This window comes from Hyalella azteca, unplaced genomic scaffold, assembly GCF_000764305.2.
Source record: "Hyalella azteca isolate HAZT.00-mixed unplaced genomic scaffold, Hazt_2.0.2 contig8071, whole genome shotgun sequence".
NCBI lineage: Eukaryota > Metazoa > Arthropoda > Malacostraca > Amphipoda > Hyalellidae > Hyalella > Hyalella azteca.
The window spans coordinates 669-19,430 of NW_025938177.1; the positions used below are offsets into that span (position 1 = coordinate 669).

The following is an 18,762-nucleotide window of genomic DNA, read 5'->3' on the forward strand; positions in this document are numbered from 1 at the left end:
TAATCCACTTTAACTTTCAAAAATTTAACATCAAAGTCAAAATTACGCTAAAACTTACGTTTTTTGGCAATTTTTAATGATTGCGTCATCCTAAAAATTGTTGGTTCTGAAATTCCTTTGAAGGGCTTTCATTTAGCAAGTGTCCACATGAAAAATCATAGACTGATAGCGAATTTTCAAAAAAGTATTGTTTGTCGATCCACCCCGCTGTTCATGCTTCATGTATGGGTGCGTCGGTTGCCAACTGCAGACATACTGTACAATAGCCATGCATTGCAGTCCAGCTTGCAAAATGATATTTAAATAGATAAATCTAATGAAAAATTTTAATACATGTATGTATATTGATAGCTCGTTAATGTTGAAAATATGCATGGACTTGATTTACATATTGTATACATGTATATAGGACAGCGCTGCGCGAAATGGCTGCTATATCCGTTGCGGAAACTGTTGCTATAATAACCGTTCTCGCAGCCTAGTTAGGCTTCACTCGCCAACATTATTGAATTTGCATTATATTGAAACAATAAAGAAAAGATAACTCTGGGGAATTAAATATTGCTTTCTTGCCATCTTTGATCCCCAAACTCATAGTTTTCGTTAACTATTTCCATAATATCGATGGATCTCGCGATTCGATATCTGCATACCTTCCGTGGTAACCGTTCATGAATCTCGAGATAAAATAGAGCTTTTCGGTGAGTTTTCTCCTCACATGTTATTCCCCACACCAGTAAAACTGCTTATCATCTTCAAGCAACTTGAACTTGAATTATTTTGCATTGTTTCCCGTCATATGGAGGTAATAATTGCCCGGTGTCGAGACCGCTGTTGAAGGGCAGCCACTGAAGTGGCAAATTGCCTAAAATTAGCCGTGACGCTAGTTAAAGAAGCACAAATGCAAAAGAAAATGCATTATTACTTCCGGGTTACATTGAACGGAATCTAGAAGCATCATCAATGGAACTCTGGCGATAAATGTCGCCTCCTATCTATGCATCCAAAATATGGATTGAATATCGTTATACGGCCAGAGCTGGACAGCGCTACTTTGAAATGTAGCGGCCGCTACCGCTACTGCTACATGCTCTAAATGTAGCGGGCGCTACCGCTACATGCTCTAAATGTAGCGGGCGCTACCGCTACATGCTCTAAATGTAGCGGGCGCTACCGCTATCGCGACAATTGCTTAAATGTAGAGCCGCTACCGCTACTGAAAATGTAGCGGCCGCTACATGTAGCGCGCCACTGCCCACCTCTGAATACGGCTGGTGACATATAGATAGATGTGAAAGAAAGTTAGAGGTCCAGCTTTAAACGAAATAATTTTATTACAAAAATCTCAGAACATTAAATATTTGTTTGCTCAATGGCATCCTGAGATTTAGTTTAAAAAATCTCATAAGGCTGAAAATATATTGAAATATCTATTTACAATAGTTTTGGCAATTACACCAATGATAGTTTATTTGCTAAGTATTCGCAGTGGAAGCGTAACTTTAACTATGATATTCTTCATTTTTGGCGCTAATGTTTACACAACATAAATTCAATATTTGGCATGAATACTGAAATATAATCAAGAAATTTTTGACCAATTTACAATTTACTCAAGTCCTTTTTTAATTAATCAAAATATTTGCTTTGGAATTCTTGATGCGAAATCTCATTAGGGCAAATTCACCTGCCAACAAACATGATTTTCTGTGGATAATTTTTAAATTTAATTCAGTAAATAATCATATCAGAACATTTTTTGTGTCAAGTTACGAAATTTACGCAGGTTTCTTGTCAGAGGCACCTGGGTATATGATCTCCGTGTTATATCCTCGGGAATATTTCACTAATCATCTCTCAGTAAAAGATCATGTCGATCTTTGCAGCCCTGGCAACTAGAGGTTGCGAGGCGATGGACAGGCCTGCACACGTTAGTCCGATGCCCATGGTCAAAAAAGTCAAGTAGTAACTGCCCGTTACATCAACCAAGTAACCTGAAAACATATGTGCCGTTGTAATGGAAAATCATTTATCAAACATTCTTAGTAAATGAACCCATTCAAAGAGCAGGAAGCAAACGTTTCTACGCCCTTCGTCTTCTGACTGTAAATGGTTTGAAAACTTTCGATTCAAATAATAAAAACAGAAACATTTTTCCGCACATAAAAAGTTAAAGGTACGGTCTAGTTCAATGGCATAAATATTTGTAACATACCCAGTAGTGGAGGGTACAAGAAGTTCAGGATTCCTTGGATCATACGAATGAATCCCCAAGAGGACGCCACGTTGTGTTCCCCGAACTGATCGATGAGAATGACGTTGATGTTGGCAAAGTAGCCAGAGCTTCCGAGCGAGAAAATGCTGAATGTGAACATCACCACCCAGAAGTTGGTAGACGCTGGGATCATCGCTGTACCAATGCCGGCCACAACCAGGCTGAGGGATTAGAAGTACGTTAGGGAAATAGAGTTTCAATGAAAGCCCAAATTCGGATGCATGTTTCAAATTCTGTGGCAGAATGAGATATTTTTATTGTTTCTAATTCTATGGAAGAACATTATTTTTCCCCGTTGAAAAATGTTACCCTGCTTATCTACGATGTCTAGCCCCAATATCTTTAGATAGAAAAACGAGGCCAATCTTTACTGATTAAGCACATGGCTGCAAAATTATTGTATCTATAAGGTTACCGCAGAGTTTCTTCTTAACATTTATCAAAGTATAACAGTAGAACATAGCGACATAAACTCGCTATAATACAGTTAATTGTAGAATATTTCGCCGTTACCACACAACGAAGCAGTGCGTCTTCTTGAAGATTTTTTTGTCGAGCATGTAGCCAAGAAGCAGTCGGGTGAAGCTGTCAAGCACCGCTTGGTACGCGAGTAAGATGGAGTTTTGTTCAAGTGAGAACCCGATGGCTTTGCCGTAAACGGCCACGAAATACTGGGCGTGAGGAAGAGCAGCTGAAAATCCCACTATCATGCCAATATGAGTCAAGTAAATAGGATTCAAAAATAGTTTCAAATCAAATTTTTTGGCCTTTATTGGCTTTTCTTGCGATAGTTTTGAATCGTCCATTGCAACTGCCCCATTTGAGATGCTTTTACTTGCCTTCTCCTTTCGCGATTTTTTGACTTCAGCCATTTTTACGTGCGTTGAAAATGGTCTAATTAAGAATACAAACACGGCAAGTTGCGCGAACAAGGCTGACAAGATGATGAAAGTGAGTTTAAGTCCAAAATATTCGAAGAATGGCAGCAAGAAGAACGGGAAGGCTGCGCCCCCAAGTGGATAGCCTGCTACGCGGATTGAATTTGCGAGCTCTTTTTTGTTACGGAAATATTCTGGCATGACGACAATCTGGCAGGTCTCCACGGCACACATGCCCGTACCTGTAATGTGTGAAGAAATGCATCACTTGACATTAAATAAAATGAACTAACATTGCGTGTTCGTTTCATTTCTAAGCAACTGGGAAGTAAATTTCTTCATCTAAGTTGGTTGGAGTCTAATTGTTTTGTTTAAGGTCCTTAGGCAGCGACAAGTCGACAACCATCCATAATGTTTATGGTAACTAATGATAAGTTATAATGTTAGATAAATGGCATATTAAACACATTTTAAACAACTACATGACACATTAGTAATCACCCATCATGGCCCCCAGCGTTATGGCGAGGGTGGCGACGGAGTTGCAGAAGAAGGAAGCAAACAGGCCGCCCGAGCAAAGGACAATCCCGAAGATCATGACCGGTCTCGCCCCGAATTGGACCGCGGCGGCCCCTACCACGGGTGCTGGTTGGGAGAATAAATTAAGTGCATGGATAATGGGTATTCATAGTGAATCTTTTGTGATGACAACGATTATCCCGTAATCGCAATGTATTGTCTTTGTACGCTCTATAGATGTCGACGACATAAAATTTGGTTGCAATTATAGTTCAATTTTTAAACCTGGAGCTCATAGAAGGAATAGTTATTATTTGCAAAATAAACTATAAAAGCGCATAAATCAGTGCTAAATTGAGACATGGTTACTTGATGTCGTCATAGCGCCCTGATTTCTAACCCTATCGAAATTTTTAGGGTAGTCAGCTTCTTTAGCTGGGCCAGCGCACAAATTAGCTACACTATAATGTCCGCTTTAATTAAGCTCTGGTCGCACAAGCGAAATAAGCGACCGATTAGAATCCGGTCATATACTGATTGAGCTTGGGGCGTTCGTGGGCGCGCGCATTTGGCACCTGATTGCTTCGGCATAGACACGGCCGAATGTGAAAAGTGCGTTTAATAATGACCCCTCCCTTCCCCCAAATTGGAGGGAAGGGAGGGGGCATTTGGTGATGGTCATGGTTCGCTCAACTACCAGCGTCTGACACGAGGCAGCCTGGCTAGCTGCTATTTTTGGTTATGTTACGCAGATTCGGCCCAAGGTGCAATCGACTCCCACAATAAGCACCTAATTTCCAGCCGAATAGGGTAGATGGCGATTTGCACGTGATTCGCCTCTACGCCGAGTCGATGGAACCCGGGACGACCGTGCATGGAATCTAAAATTCGACCTGATATATATGCACAATTTCTTCATTTTGCTTCAGTGAGTCAATTTTACAAAATAACAGTTACATATAATTGCGCACCCAAGCCGTTCAGGTACCATACTTTAAAAACTCGCTAAGTGAACGTAAGTAGTTACGCTCTATTTTCTTGTCTACGATTGGTAGATTTTGCTTTAAAGGCGTTAATGATTGGCTGATGAACTTACGATTTCTTAACTTTTTTTTAAAGTATAGTCCCTGGTATGTAATATTGTGCACGAATGAGCATATATCCTTTTTTTTGACGTACCCAAGCCGTTCCTACATCCGGAGAGAAGAGCGACCACGACACCTCCTGCAGTGGCAGACGTGTCGGGGTAGGCGATCTCGACGGCGTTGTAGATGACGCCGAAGCTCTTGATGTACCCGGCGGTGACGACGTTCGACAGGAACATCACAGCCACCACCAGCCATGCGTACCTGACCATCAACGTAAGCTGTATTTATGAGCTATTTATTCGTGACCCGGCGGTGACGACGTTCGACAGGAACATACAGCCATGCGTACCTGGCCATCAACGTAAACTGTATTTATGAGCTATTTATTCGTGACCCGGCGGTGACGACGTTCGACAGGAACATCACTGCCAGCACCAGCCATGCGTACCTGACCATCAACGTAAGCTGTATTTATGAGCTATTTATTCGTGAGGTATGTATTAAACTATAAGCGATTTATTTCATTATTTATGAGTTATTTTTTTATTCATCCCTTTCTTTACTCTTGGTTAATGAGTTAGTATTTATTTATGATGGGTTGGGTTACTAGACTTTACTGTGATAACAGTCATCAGATAATTATCTATCTGTAACCACTATAAATGGAAGCAGGTCGCTCGTATCATTTAGCTCGATTTCGAAAATTTGCACACTTTAACCGTTGAACAAACTTTTTTAAGCTGAAGGCCCTCTTAAAGTTCAGCACGTGATAACGCTTTAAGTTTCACTCTCGAGCGATTTAAATCCATGTTAGTGAGTGTAAAACTTTTCTTTGCATTTTAAAAGCATGTCTGATTCTCGCTTATGTTTGAAAATTCTTGGCAAATGCAGCACGTATCCAGTTTTGTGGGTTTGTATATAAGTGATGAGAATCTATTCACCCTGTCATTTCGGGAAAACTAAATGAACATTTTGTAATCACTGAGATATAATACTCTGTCATCACCAGCAGGACACGGTATAGGATCTAGGAGACGATTTAGGATCTAGTTCAATTACGGCCATCCGCTTCTCTCATAATAACGATAATTGACAACAGAGTGAAAGAAAATTGAAAGCATGCAGCATGTTTTAACATTTTTCTTTTGGTACTGGAACACTGAACTCGTATCGACCAATAGAGAAAAAATGAGAGCTCGTTAACGAATCCTGTCGGCAGCGACCGCGCTCGCTTTGCTGCCATCATTACAAGAGAATTAACAGGATGTGATTGTCAAGTTAACAAGATAAGATTGGAAGGTTTTCCGAAAAATTAATATGCCAAATTGTTTCAACAAACACAGCAACCTTACATGATGGAACTATTGATGAACAGACCTTACATGATGGAACAGACCTTACATGATGGAACTATTGTCACCAAAAACCTTTGCTGAATCGTGCACACTTTTTTGTTTATTAAAAAACAGAAACCAGTTCCTTACTGGCTGTATCCTGAGCCAGTGCTTTCAGTATTAGTTAACGCAGATCAATTTTCTTGCAGCATTCTGTGCTATGGAATCTGACAGTATGTATCCTTTATACTGAATAGAATTACGTATTATATGAATGAAAAAGTTAATTTGCATCTGCTAAGACATTTTTTGGGGAAGCACATCATAAGAGAGTCAGAGCATGATTCAAATTTAGTTAAAGAATCTCAACTTGAAAATGCATCTTATTGTACCGCGTTAACTGTTTTTTTTTTATTTTCACTGCAATTTATTGGATATTATTTAGATTAAACATTCGTATATACATTCGTTTTTATACTTCTGAACTTGGTTCCCCATTATCATTGCAAACCAGTCTTCAAGCTAGAAGGATCAGGTCTAACTGGCAGTGCCAGGAGCAGTCATTTTTTAGCGCATTTTCTCATTTATGGAAAAAATTCTCTATTGTGCTCGCCATGTCCGTCTGTCTGTCTGTCCGTCCGTCCGTGACCTCAAGTTTTCGTGGACGAGAAAATGCGCTCTCTGCCACTCACTGCTGTGAGTACTGAGTTACATTTTTGTAGGCTTTTACGCTTCTTAACTTGAACATTTTTTAGAAATTCCGTTTCCAGGCTATTTAATTTAAAGTTGATGTGGGGGCATGTGAAGCACTGGTTTATTAGCATAAACTGATAAAAATCTCACACTGTTTGAATAAATTTGAGATGAAGAGAAGCGTTTGTAAAATAAACGATAATTTGAGGCAATGCTACAATTAAAAAAGTTAGGAGTATTTCAAGATGATGAAAACTGTTAACGTTATTAAGACAAGGTTTCCGTTTGAAAATATGCAGCGATTCAAAAATCCTTTAATGCGAAAGTGCAGAAGTGGAAACGAGTATTTTGAAATCGCTTCTCCTTAGTAATTGATCTAAGTAATAGAATAGACCTAAATTTCCTTAGTAATAGATCTAAGTAATAGAATAGATCTAAATTTCCATAGTAATAGATCTAAGTAATAGAATAGATCTAAATTTCCTTAGTAATAGAAGATCTTGAAATCACTTTCCTTCAGTAATATCAACCTCATTAGGATTAATTGGATGCATTTAATCGTACCTGCTTACCCAGTGTCCTTTAGCTCGTCGGCGGTGGTCGTGGGGCGAGGCTGCTGGGGCTTCACTTCAGAGAGTACGGTTTCCCCACCAATGCAGGGTTTTTTCTTCCCTTCTATTGTTTCCTCTTCAAAAGCTTTATTATCTACACCCAGGAAATTCGACTTGGTCTCCATTGTATTAGATAGTCTTTTTTTCACTCGAAAAAATTACCGACTTCCACTAACTTTCAAGCTGTATGGTAGCATTCTAGAACGAGAGAGATGATTTTTGTCTTTAATACCATGGTAAAGCATTAATACGGAAACATAAAATTTGTAATTAATGAGACCTGCAATTTCTTTGGACCGATCGAGAAGATGATATCAGAATTTGTCCGCAGCTGAGCTCGGTTGTCTTGCATGATCCTCACTGAAAAAAAACTCTCGCTTGCCGATAAATCAACAAAATTTATTAGTTTTACCGCACTATTCCCTAACCCCTACATTCAGGATCTTTATTTTTGTCATTTTTTGCTGTTACAATCACTTAGACGGAAATTTTAAGTCAAATAATCAAGCCATATTTACTAGACTTGATTGCATCAAAATAGATAATGTCAAATTTTCCTTACTAAAAGTCTATAGCCAAAAATAAGTTCTGGTCTTATTCCATATTCTGAATACGTTTCCGGATACGGGTGTGACAAAACTGAAAATTATCTGAGACGTTGCTATCATTACATATGAATTAAATCGCAGAAATCTGTCAAATCGATGGTACTTCTATGCTTCAAAGACAATCAATTTCCAACAGAAACAAATTTTAAATTGCTGATGTGTTCATGGCCAGGGTCATTTTTTGCCGGCTTAGCTTTCGAACACGCTTTTATTTGCCATTTAATCTAAAGGCTTGTCATCAGTTAATTAACCAAAGAAGGAACTTATCACGACCACCTTATTACATAACGCGCACAACATGCAGGGCTGGGACCTATCACGACCACCTTATTACATAACGCGCACAACATGCAGGGACCCTGCATGTTGTGCGCGTTATGTAATAAGGTGGTCGTGATAGGTCCCAGCCCTGCATGTTGTGCGCATTATGTAACACGTTAAGCGGCATGCCCGGCAACACGTATGGTCGCTAAGGTTGTTGGGCCTGTGGAGAAATAATTGAACATTAACCGAGGGCAACAATTTGCGTATAGGCCGAAGACAAATATATAAAGAGACAGGGTTCAAACCTTCATATACCACCAAACCTTTGCATACCTTCCCTGTATACGCATGCTGTGTGCGCAGGGGGCTATAAAACTGGGCTTAAAAGGTTACTGCCCGTTCAAAATGTAAGGTTAACAGCTGTCACGGTAACATCGTTACGTACGCACAGACTACATGCAAGGTCGACAACTGTCACGGTAACATCGTTACGTAACGTGTAGAAGTCGACAACTGTCACGATAACATCGTTACGTAACGTGTAGAAGTCGACAACTGTCACGGTAACATCGTTACGTAACGTGTAGAAGTCGACAACTGTCACGGTAACATCGTTACGTAACGTTCAGTCGACAACTGTCACTGTAACATCGTTACGTCACGCGAGACTATATGCTAGTCCGCCAACTGTAAGACCGGTTAAGATGGATCGTCGAAAGTAAGCATTTTGTTCCGTGACGAGTTTTGCTATCATTAGATGTGAAGTTGTTGGTTATAGTGTAGTTGTTGATGCAGATGTAGATTATCTATGATAAAACCCATGTTGAAGATTCTGTTAGGTGTTAGGTGATGAACAATTACTGCGCAGTTTGAAACTTTTTTAAAGATAATTTTTTGTAGGTACATGACAATCAAGAACACGTCTAGCAGCTCACAGATTACCTTGGACGTTTATAGCATGTTTTTGATGAACAACTTTTTATTCTGATAGTTTGCTGCAGATTTTTTAACTCGGCAATTAGTCGTTTTATTGTTGCATAACATGGTGAATCTCAGTAATAGCTTATTACTTTAAAGCCATTTCCACTTGACCTTATAATCTGCATTAAATAACCTGACTATGTTTTGTACAAAATTTATTTGTGTAGTCAATGCAATTCAAGTTCTCTAACTTCATTGTAGAAAAAATACTGATGAAGATAAATGCCAAGCTTCATGCTATGGTATCTTGGAGGAACAGGAAACGATTCATGTCTGGGGTCTCATAAAGTTCAAACGTAAAGTCAAAGTTACTGAATTCGAATTTGGTCTTCAAACTGTCAGCGTTTGTGCTAATTAAGTGATAAGAAGCGTGCAACTCAGTTTCTCTCAGTTGCTTCGGTCACTTCCTGCTGTCAAATTATTTTGAACGAGATTTTTCCGCCCGTATAGCAAGCGTACGTAAACCTGAGCCAGCAACAGTGTACAGTTCATGACAAGCTTCGAAAGATTCGCCCAGTCCAGCGTTTGTTCACGTCAGATTCATTGACAATTCATATGAATTTATGATAATTGATTTTTGCTGTGCTGTAATATGATGTTTAACCCTGGATGAGCTAATACCGCCTACTGACAGTTACTAAGCTAATAGCTAGCTAATTGGCCTTAGATATTTTCTAAGAGCGATGCAGAAATTGAAATTGCAGAAAAGAAAAAAGTTATTTGTCTTTAATTTAAGTACTTTTTTCAGACTTAAGTAAATTCAATCTTTAATTTACTTACGTTTTTTCAGGCTTAAGTAAATCCAAATTATTTATTGCTGCATCGTTAATTCTAAAACAAAATTAGAAATGAAATGGTATGAATCGGGTCATTATTTGCCGCCTCTAATGATGAAAGTCGAATAAAACCATGCCTATAGATATGAACGTACACTTGTTGCTCCGTTTTAGAAATCTTTTAATTCTATCTTTTCCTTTAGAGCAGTTTTTCCATTATATTTATTTGTATGATTACATTCAGGTAGTTACAACCATGTTTCTATACGAGTTGCACATGTCAGCGAATTTTTTCGTCAATATCCAAGAAAGAATAAACATTGTTCGACCAAAGTTTCAACAAGTAGAGTCGAGTGTTCTCTCATGATTTAATCTTATTCCGAAGATATACTCACTAAAATATTTCAGGCACATTACAATTATGAAAAAGTGCACAAAATTACGTATAACTCACGCGTCGTTCATCGCAACGTAGTCCCGTCAAGCATTAACAATCTACTGCTACTCTTTACTGTCGAACTTAGGAGAGGCCGAAAATTGAGTTTTTGCAACAAACATCCTATTTTGATGAAATCATAAATGGAAAATTTGATAATATTGTGCTAGAATTTTATAGAAATTCTACCTCTGACAAACAATGATACGAAGTTAAGACCGACCACTTTTTTCCAACAGGACAATGCACGACTAAAACTAGATTATTTACAAGAAAACTGGTTTCTGAGAATGCAACTGGTTGGGCCTCACGAGTTACCAAGGATCCTGGTAAGAATACCATAAGAAGCTGCACATCAGCGATAATGTGCATGAATATCACGTGATGCCCAGCAGGCATCACAGTATCCACTACAGCAGCCATGTTTTTTTACCAACTCAAGCCATTTGCACGAAAACTGTCAACCCAATGAGGTGGCCCGTTGGCTCGTAAAAAAATATATAACTCAGTACTCACTGCAGTGAGTGACAGAGAGCGCATTTTCTCGTCGATGAAAACTTGAGGTCACGGACGGACGGACAGACAGACAGACGGACGGACGGACATGACGAGCACAATAGTGCATTTTTTCCATAAATGAGAAAATGCGCTAAAAATAAACTTCAGTAAGTTGGACACAAATTCAGAACAGTAAATTCATTAACTGGTTAATTAAGAAAAAATTAAACCGAGAACTTGCTAATATTTCAGCAAAAAAATAAGTTGATAAAAAAATTTTCCAGGCAAAGTAGTCTTGCTCTTGAACATTTCATTCTCGGGTACAGTCAACCTTAACATAAATAATTTATTGATCGCATAACTAATAACAGTTGATCACGTGTTCAATCCAGCATCTATGAACCACCAACTTAAATAATATTTTTTGGTACGTTTTTTTTACATATCTTCATAAATTTCTACGATAAATTATTGTTTTTATGAAAATCTCAAGCACCGGCTATTGTGCTCACAATCTAGTTCAATTATTTTGGCCACAAAAAACATGCAGGGAGGTTTCCACGCTTTTCTTAAAAAAAGTTTTGTTATTAAGATCACATATGATAATTTTATCGCTATTTATTAAGCACCTCGCGCCTCTGCACTTGTGAATATGAAGATTCTGGTCGCCGTAACATTATTTGTTCACTTGTAAATATGAAGCTTCGGGTCACCGTAACATTATTTGTTCACTTGTAAATATGAAGCTTCGGGTCGCCGTAACATTATTTGTTCACTTGTAAATATGAAGCTTCGGGTCACCGTAACATTATTTGTTCACTCAGTATCACGAATCCAAACGCACCCACTCTGAGCCACGTGACGTCATCATCTCCAGAAGATATCCATCCCAGAACCTTTTCCATGTCTAAACTCGTTAACTTCAGCATCGAGAAAAAAGAAACCAATTTAAAATTTACGTCGACTACCAGCTCCGTTTAAAAAAATTTAACAAGGGCAATAGTACAAAAAATATAACTCAGTACTCACTGCAGTGAGTGACAGAGAGCGCATTTTCTCGTCGATGAAAACGTGAAGTCACGGACGGACGGACAGACGGACGGACAGACAGACAGACGGACATGGCGCGCACAATAGTGCATTTTTCCATAAATGAGAAAATGCGCTAAAAAGGCACCTTGATCTAAGACCAATAATATGTGAGCTATCATCAACAACGGTAAGCGATTGAAATTTTACTTACAGAAGAGTTCACTTATAAGTAATGTGATCTCCCATTGCACAGATATTATATTGACTCAACCGATCATGAATATAAGTTTCTCGTCGTGATTTTGAACTTTAAACGACCCGTCAATATATATTCTAAGCTTTAATACCGGAGCACCAACTACGAGCGCTAGCTGTCTTACGCAATTCTTAAGCAAACATTCAGAAATTATTTAAATTTAGTCACTATCCATAGTGAAACATGATATTTAAACGCGTAAGAACGATATTTATAATTTTAATTGATCGTTGCTCGATTTACTTATTCAGGGAAGATACTTCTTTTCTTCTAAATTGCCAGAATTACTTTTTTGAGGTTCTGCGATCTATTAGCGGTTTCAGCGTTTATTAGGCCGGAGGCCTGTCGCCGATTCTTAACATCGCAGAACAGTCACAGTATTTTGCGGTCTCGAACTCGCAACTCACTGCTACAATTCTGCTGTGCTTAACCGCCCGGCCTCCTTGCCGATTCTGACCAGAAACTGGCGCACAGAGCTGGGATCGAACCCGCGCCTCTCTGCGCCAATCTTGGTACTCTGAACTGTAACCACTGGGCCACCCTGCCCCTAAAACGCTGCATTTTACGGAGTAAAAATTCAAGTTTTTTAATTTTATGTCATGCATTATTCTCACATTGCACAGTCAACGACCATTAATGAAGAAAATCATTAATGATCTTTGACGACCATTACCAAAGACATTCAGTAAAGTTTTAAATACCTTAATCTCGATGTCAATAACGATCACAGGAACGTACATATATGATCCTCGTCAACAAAGTGCAGCCCCATTCGTAACTTCGGTAAGCTTCGTCGCGACGCCAAAGATCATCATCGGACCGGCAAAGATCTTCACCAAAAAGGTTTCCGTGGTGACCGTTTGCACATTTTACATCGAGCGTGTGAGTGTTCAATGCCTCGTGCTGGGAATATGGTCGGGGTAAATGGGCGCATGTCTACAATACTTCTTCTGAGGAATGTTCATATGTTTTAAATTGTTGAATCGTTAAGAATTCCGAACCGGTGTATGAATAAATTACTTAAATCTTTAAATTGGAATATCTGAATTTAATTCATAGAATAGAAAATTAAATTAAACGTAAATTAAAATTTCGTTCAAATTTCAAAACGGGGCTAAAATTGTGAGTTATCTGATTAAACAGGCATTAAAAAAGCTTTTTTCAAATAAAATACCTTTATTCCAACTTTCACTTTTATGGTAGGAAATATTGTATTTCGATGGAGTAACAGTTGTTATTTTACCCTTCACGACAAGTGTCGAATTATCCGGCGTTATTATTATGCCGTGGTCCATGGTAATTATTAACCTCTCTTTTTCATTTTATCTCTTATTGCATATATAACGCATAGAAAATTAAATTGGACAAAATTAATTGAGAAGATTTAGATTCCCTAAATCTAATGATGACTTTTATTACAGGGCTCACTCATTTCTTGCAAATTTTGTCATTTTTAATGAAATTAACACCTAAAGAAACAGGTGGTTTAGTCTCAAGTGAAAAAGCAACCATGTCAGCCGTACATAAGTGGTATAAGCTAGTTTAGAAGCACTGACTGTCACGGCAATTTAATGACTCTACTACAAAAATGTGAAACTATCACAAAAAAATCGCGCAAAAGTATCTTAGAATATCTAAAATCGGCAAAAAGTCGTGCAAAAGTATCTTAGAATACCGAAAATCGGCAAAATTTACCGTAAAATATTTTGATACATTTTTTATTAATTGTAAAATCTGCAATGGCTAAAGAAACGATAGAGAGCTTGAAGTAACACTAGGCGATCATCAGTTTGCCAGTGGACGAACGGAGCGTTTGGTGTGCACGCGATGGCTCAAAGGTAGCAAATGAATCCTTGATACGAGGCAATGGATGAAGCCGCCCACGCCGGGGAACATTAGGGAAATTCGGACTTTTTGTGCCTCGACATGTTGGCTTCATGGACCTGTCCATCCATAGGTACACATGTGTGCCACGTGTCTAAGCCTCAATATGGCCAAAATAAAACGATTAAAAGTGTCGTAGTCAATCTCTTCAATTTGTGGTTGTTCTTTTTGAATTCACGGTTACCAATAATTTGTTTCCGCATGCATTTCTCCCGATTTCATTTTCCTTTCTTTGCCGATGTTTAGTATTCTCAACTCCATATTCCGTCACACTCCAAGTTGACAGTAACTAGAGAGAAGCATATCTTAAACTAGTACTTGTAAACATTTATAGCGAAAATGAACGTACGCAGACCTCAGCCAGATTCTCATATACACGCCGCAGGTAGATACCCGTATACAGATCGCAAGCAGATAATGATATGCACACCCGTGACAGATACTCGTATACGCACCAGAAGCAGATACTCGTATACGCACCAGAAGCAGATACTCGTATACGCACCAGAAGCACATACTCATATATACACCGCACGCAGATAATCATACAGTAAACTACATACCGCAACCGGTATTTAGATCAAGGATAAATGCTCATAAGCCCGGGGTACTCACACACTCGCACATATACTCGCACTCAGGCAAATGTCAAATACTTGTGCCTGGAAACGGCAATATATACATATTTAAAAAACATATGTATAAAAACAGTGCAATAATACCTGAGGGCAATAATCTGTGTTTAAACCCAAGCACATATATTCAAAGAAACAGGGTTCAAACCTTCGTAAACAAACTGGAGGAAAACACCCCCGTGCAATCAGACGGGGAACATACTCGCAGATAAACCAGAAGCCGGAACCTGTATTCACGCCGGTGGCAAAAACGCGCGTAAAATCTGGAACAAATCTTCATGGCCAGACCAACGGTGAATACTCGTATACGGACCAAGGACGATGGGACTGAAGGTTCACTGCGAGTGTAGCGAGACAGTGAGAGTGAAGTCCCCATACTTGTGAAGAGGCTCTGATAGGGGATTCAATAGAAGGGACGAAGCCCCAAGCTTGCATAGTTTTGTGGAGCGTAGATTCAGTGTAGGAAAAAATTCATTGGGAGGGAAGAGGCACCATGATTCAAAATTTATCCAGGGAATATAAATTCAATGAGAGTAGAGGTTCTCTATGAATGAAGATTTACAGTGATTAAATAAGTCCCAAGCAGAAATTCTTATTGTGAAGATTCATTGAAAGAAGAGTAACGCTGTGAGTGATGATGCCGCAGAGATCTTAACTTTGCTATTGGTACCATATAATATTGCTGAAACAGTTATTAATATTATAATGAACAACGTTAACCCGAACGAAATTATGGCATTAAATTTTAGGCTAAAGCCTAACGGAATCATTTACGTAATTTAACATTCATTCAAGCTGGCACACGTTCAGTGTCACTCTTTAAACCATTTAGACTGGATATTTACCTGGCTACGAACACATTACCATGCATCAATTTCAATAATATAAGCATTCACTATTCATAGGGCGAAATACAATAAATTGTTGCGTATGATAATGAAGAGATAGAATAGAATAGAATAGAAGTGTCGGCGTTGAAGAAATAGGCCCATGGCCTGTTGCCGATTCTTGAACTTTTCGTGACTTGATTCACAAGGGATCCGGCCTTTGGAACCCGATCTTACTTATTGTTGTTACTTACTTATACACCACTGTAGTCTGAAAATGAAATTGGCCCCAATAAATATTGACTAGTCACTGATTATGAGTTTGAAGCGATAAAGAAAGTCCGCATTTTAGATTTTAGCCCTGACTCGTGCCATGTGTGTACCTCTGTACAAAACTAATGACATGCAGGATGAGCAAATACTTTATACAAGCAGGGAATTAGCGTGTTGATTTCCTTTCCTTCTCAATATTAGCTCATGTAGTAACACTCGTAAAAAAACTTCTTATTTTTCGAAATGCAGCACGAATAAAATTGTAATAAAATGGAATGCTTCTGAGCATGAACCTAGTTGAAATAATATGCGTTTAAAAATTACTTTTTAAAGACAACACTTCTGAACAATCCAGTGTCTTGGATGTTACACATGCACAATGAATTTCCAATTTTATTTTCACATATTAAAAAAATTATTTCTCAAAATTTTTTAAGATATCAAAATTATGTAAATTTTCAAATTTATTTATGCATATATGGATTATAAGATTTGTAGCAGACCAAATTATTTTTTCATTTTTGTAATAATGAACTAAAAAATTTTTTATTTATAAAATTATTTATTCTGTTAATTGATTCATGCATTGTCTCCAACTTTACGCAAGTGTGCCAAATTTCAGGTCGATTGGACAGGTAGACCTATGTTAAATATCGATTATGAGATTTGTAGCAGACAGACAGACAGACGGACAGACAAACAGACCGATAAACAAACAAACAAGAAGTAAAGTTAAAGAGAAGTGTTGTAATTACATAAATTGGTAGACACGATTTGCAGTGATCACAATCGGCGGGCCTTACTAGGAAATTTGGATTGCATCTGAATACTAGTATCACTTTAGGTTTAATCTAATAGGATTCTAAACGGGATAAAACGCTCGTTTTGGTTTTTTGCCGTTAGCGTTGGAAATTTGCATGCTTTTCCCGATTAATTTATTTATGAGATCATGCATTTATACATGTAGCATTTAGCAGTACTCTACAAAGAACCAAAGCCAACCTACTATTACTATGCTTAACCCTTCAACGACCAGGTGTACTTTACGGTCGCCCTTCAAATAATCGTTTAGGTAATATTATTGTCAAGATAATGAATTGGCACTAGCCGCTAGTTGTCTTGGACGTGTTCGGTAATTAAGCGTCCCTTCTTTGTTTCGGTGGTGCAACTCTACCCTTTGCCGCCAACTACGCAGTACAGCGATGATCTTGTTGGGAATCCGTGATGCAATTGATTTGTTGAACACTCCCAAGCTTTATTGGACTACGGTGGGAAAATCAGATAAGTTACAACATTGAAATAATTCTACACTGTTTCAAGTACAATAGTGGGTGCACATGCAAATTTTGAACATAAATTACATGCATATATCACATTAGATTCACTAGAGTAGTAAGATGTTGTTCACAGACTGAGATGTTTTCTTGGAAAAGAAAAAGTTTTTTTTTGCTAAGGCTCTTGAAGGAGTCTGAAAGGCAAAAAATATTACAAGTAAACTTCAATGAAACGGTCATTTGTCCAGTGTATAAAATAAGTAAACAGAATCAGTATTTCTCACAATAATGAGAAAAATATTGTAGAAGGACCCTAAATTATAGAATAGTAATGAAAACAGTTATTATACATCGTAATTCTTTACTTGCATGGTCGAAGGACCAACGTGACTCAATGGTCAAGTTTCAAACGATTCTAACGACCATCACTGATACAGGTGTTGATCGGCGGATTGCTTCTTCAACCCCAATAAACTATCTGAGCTTCACAATCTTCACTCCAACCTACTCGATATAATACCATCCATCAATTAAAAGGAGAGGGACGGCAAAAATCTTATTCAATTCCAACCACTGTTAAGTAAAAAAAACCAAAACCCTCCCCCCAAAAATCCATTAGTGTCATTGTCTGAAAATTTGTCAAATTGGCAATAAAACTAATGGATAATAAAATAAGCATCGGACGGCATGTGTTTTATTGCTAACTGCATTAGTGGTGCACTTCTTCAAACATATCCCAAGCCCTTCATCAATGTTGTGATAATTTTTTTATGTTTCACACAATGATTTTTCCCCAACTAATCTTGCACATGGTTGATGCACTAATGGGAAGAGACATCCCTATTTTCTCCATCCCCTTGATGCAATTTACAATAGTACGCTAAATTTCTCTAATTAAAAAATCTAACAAGTTGGAATGGTTATTTTGAGCAAAAGATAAAAATTTTGACCAAAATACTCGATGTATACTCTATGTATACAAAATACTCGATGTATACTTATATATTTCTTGATAAACTATGAGCTATTTTTGATAAACTATGAGGTAAGAGAGGACCATTTGTGGGGTAAGATGGGATCACTTGTGGGGTAAAATAGGATCATTTAGTGGTCCCGTCTTACCCAATGTCCTGTCCTATTTTAACCCATTTTAGAATACATGTCAGGCAGTGATGGTAGCAGGTAGGAATGCCTAGTATGTCTCAAAAGTTGCTTGTTACTTGAGGTTACATGCCTACATCCACAAACCTGGCCAAAAGATTTTTCTCATCAGACAGAGCTTGTTTCCCAAATATGGTTACCTATAATGTAACCCTCCATTACATAGGTTTTAACATAACATAACATAGTGATGTCGGCGCTGAAGTGTAGGCCTGATTTGGCCTGTCGCCGATTCTTTTCCTTTTCGTGCCTTGTTCATAGGTCTAAACTCGTGTCATTTGACCGGATCTTTTCATGACTGGCGATAGTTTGAAGTAGCTACTAGACTTCCACCGGGTTCGATAAGGAGCGAGGCATTTCAAATCTGAACATATATTTTTCCATAGCTTTATCTCGTCTGTTCTTGAACGCGTTCATACTTGGAGCGCCAACGATGTCATCGGGGAGGCTGTTCCACAT

General features: G+C 38.3%; 1 protein-coding gene across 3 annotated transcripts; it reads right to left on the reverse strand.

Annotated features, from left to right (window-relative positions):
• Positions 1 to 1,601: 1,601 nt before the first annotated feature.
• LOC108676988 (monocarboxylate transporter 1) lies at positions 1,602 to 7,598 on the reverse strand. 3 transcript variants are annotated; one of them, XM_047881481.1, is made up of 7 exons: positions 7,360 to 7,598; positions 5,155 to 5,208; positions 4,852 to 4,967; positions 3,655 to 3,798; positions 2,789 to 3,395; positions 2,216 to 2,436; positions 1,602 to 1,994 (listed from the first exon to the last, which is right to left on the reverse strand). In XM_047881481.1, the coding sequence occupies exons 1-7, from the start codon at positions 7,521 to 7,523 to the stop codon at positions 1,858 to 1,860; spliced, it is 1,443 nt and encodes a 480-aa protein (XP_047737437.1). In that variant the 5' UTR covers positions 7,524 to 7,598; the 3' UTR covers positions 1,602 to 1,857. The 3 variants fall into 3 exon arrangements, with proteins under 3 accessions (XP_047737437.1, XP_018020620.1, XP_047737438.1); XM_018165131.2 differs by lacking the exon at positions 5,155 to 5,208 and having other exon boundaries at positions 4,852 to 5,021; XM_047881482.1 differs by lacking the exon at positions 7,360 to 7,598 and having other exon boundaries at positions 4,852 to 5,021; positions 5,110 to 5,156.
• Between the last annotated feature and the right edge of the window lie 11,164 nt (positions 7,599 to 18,762).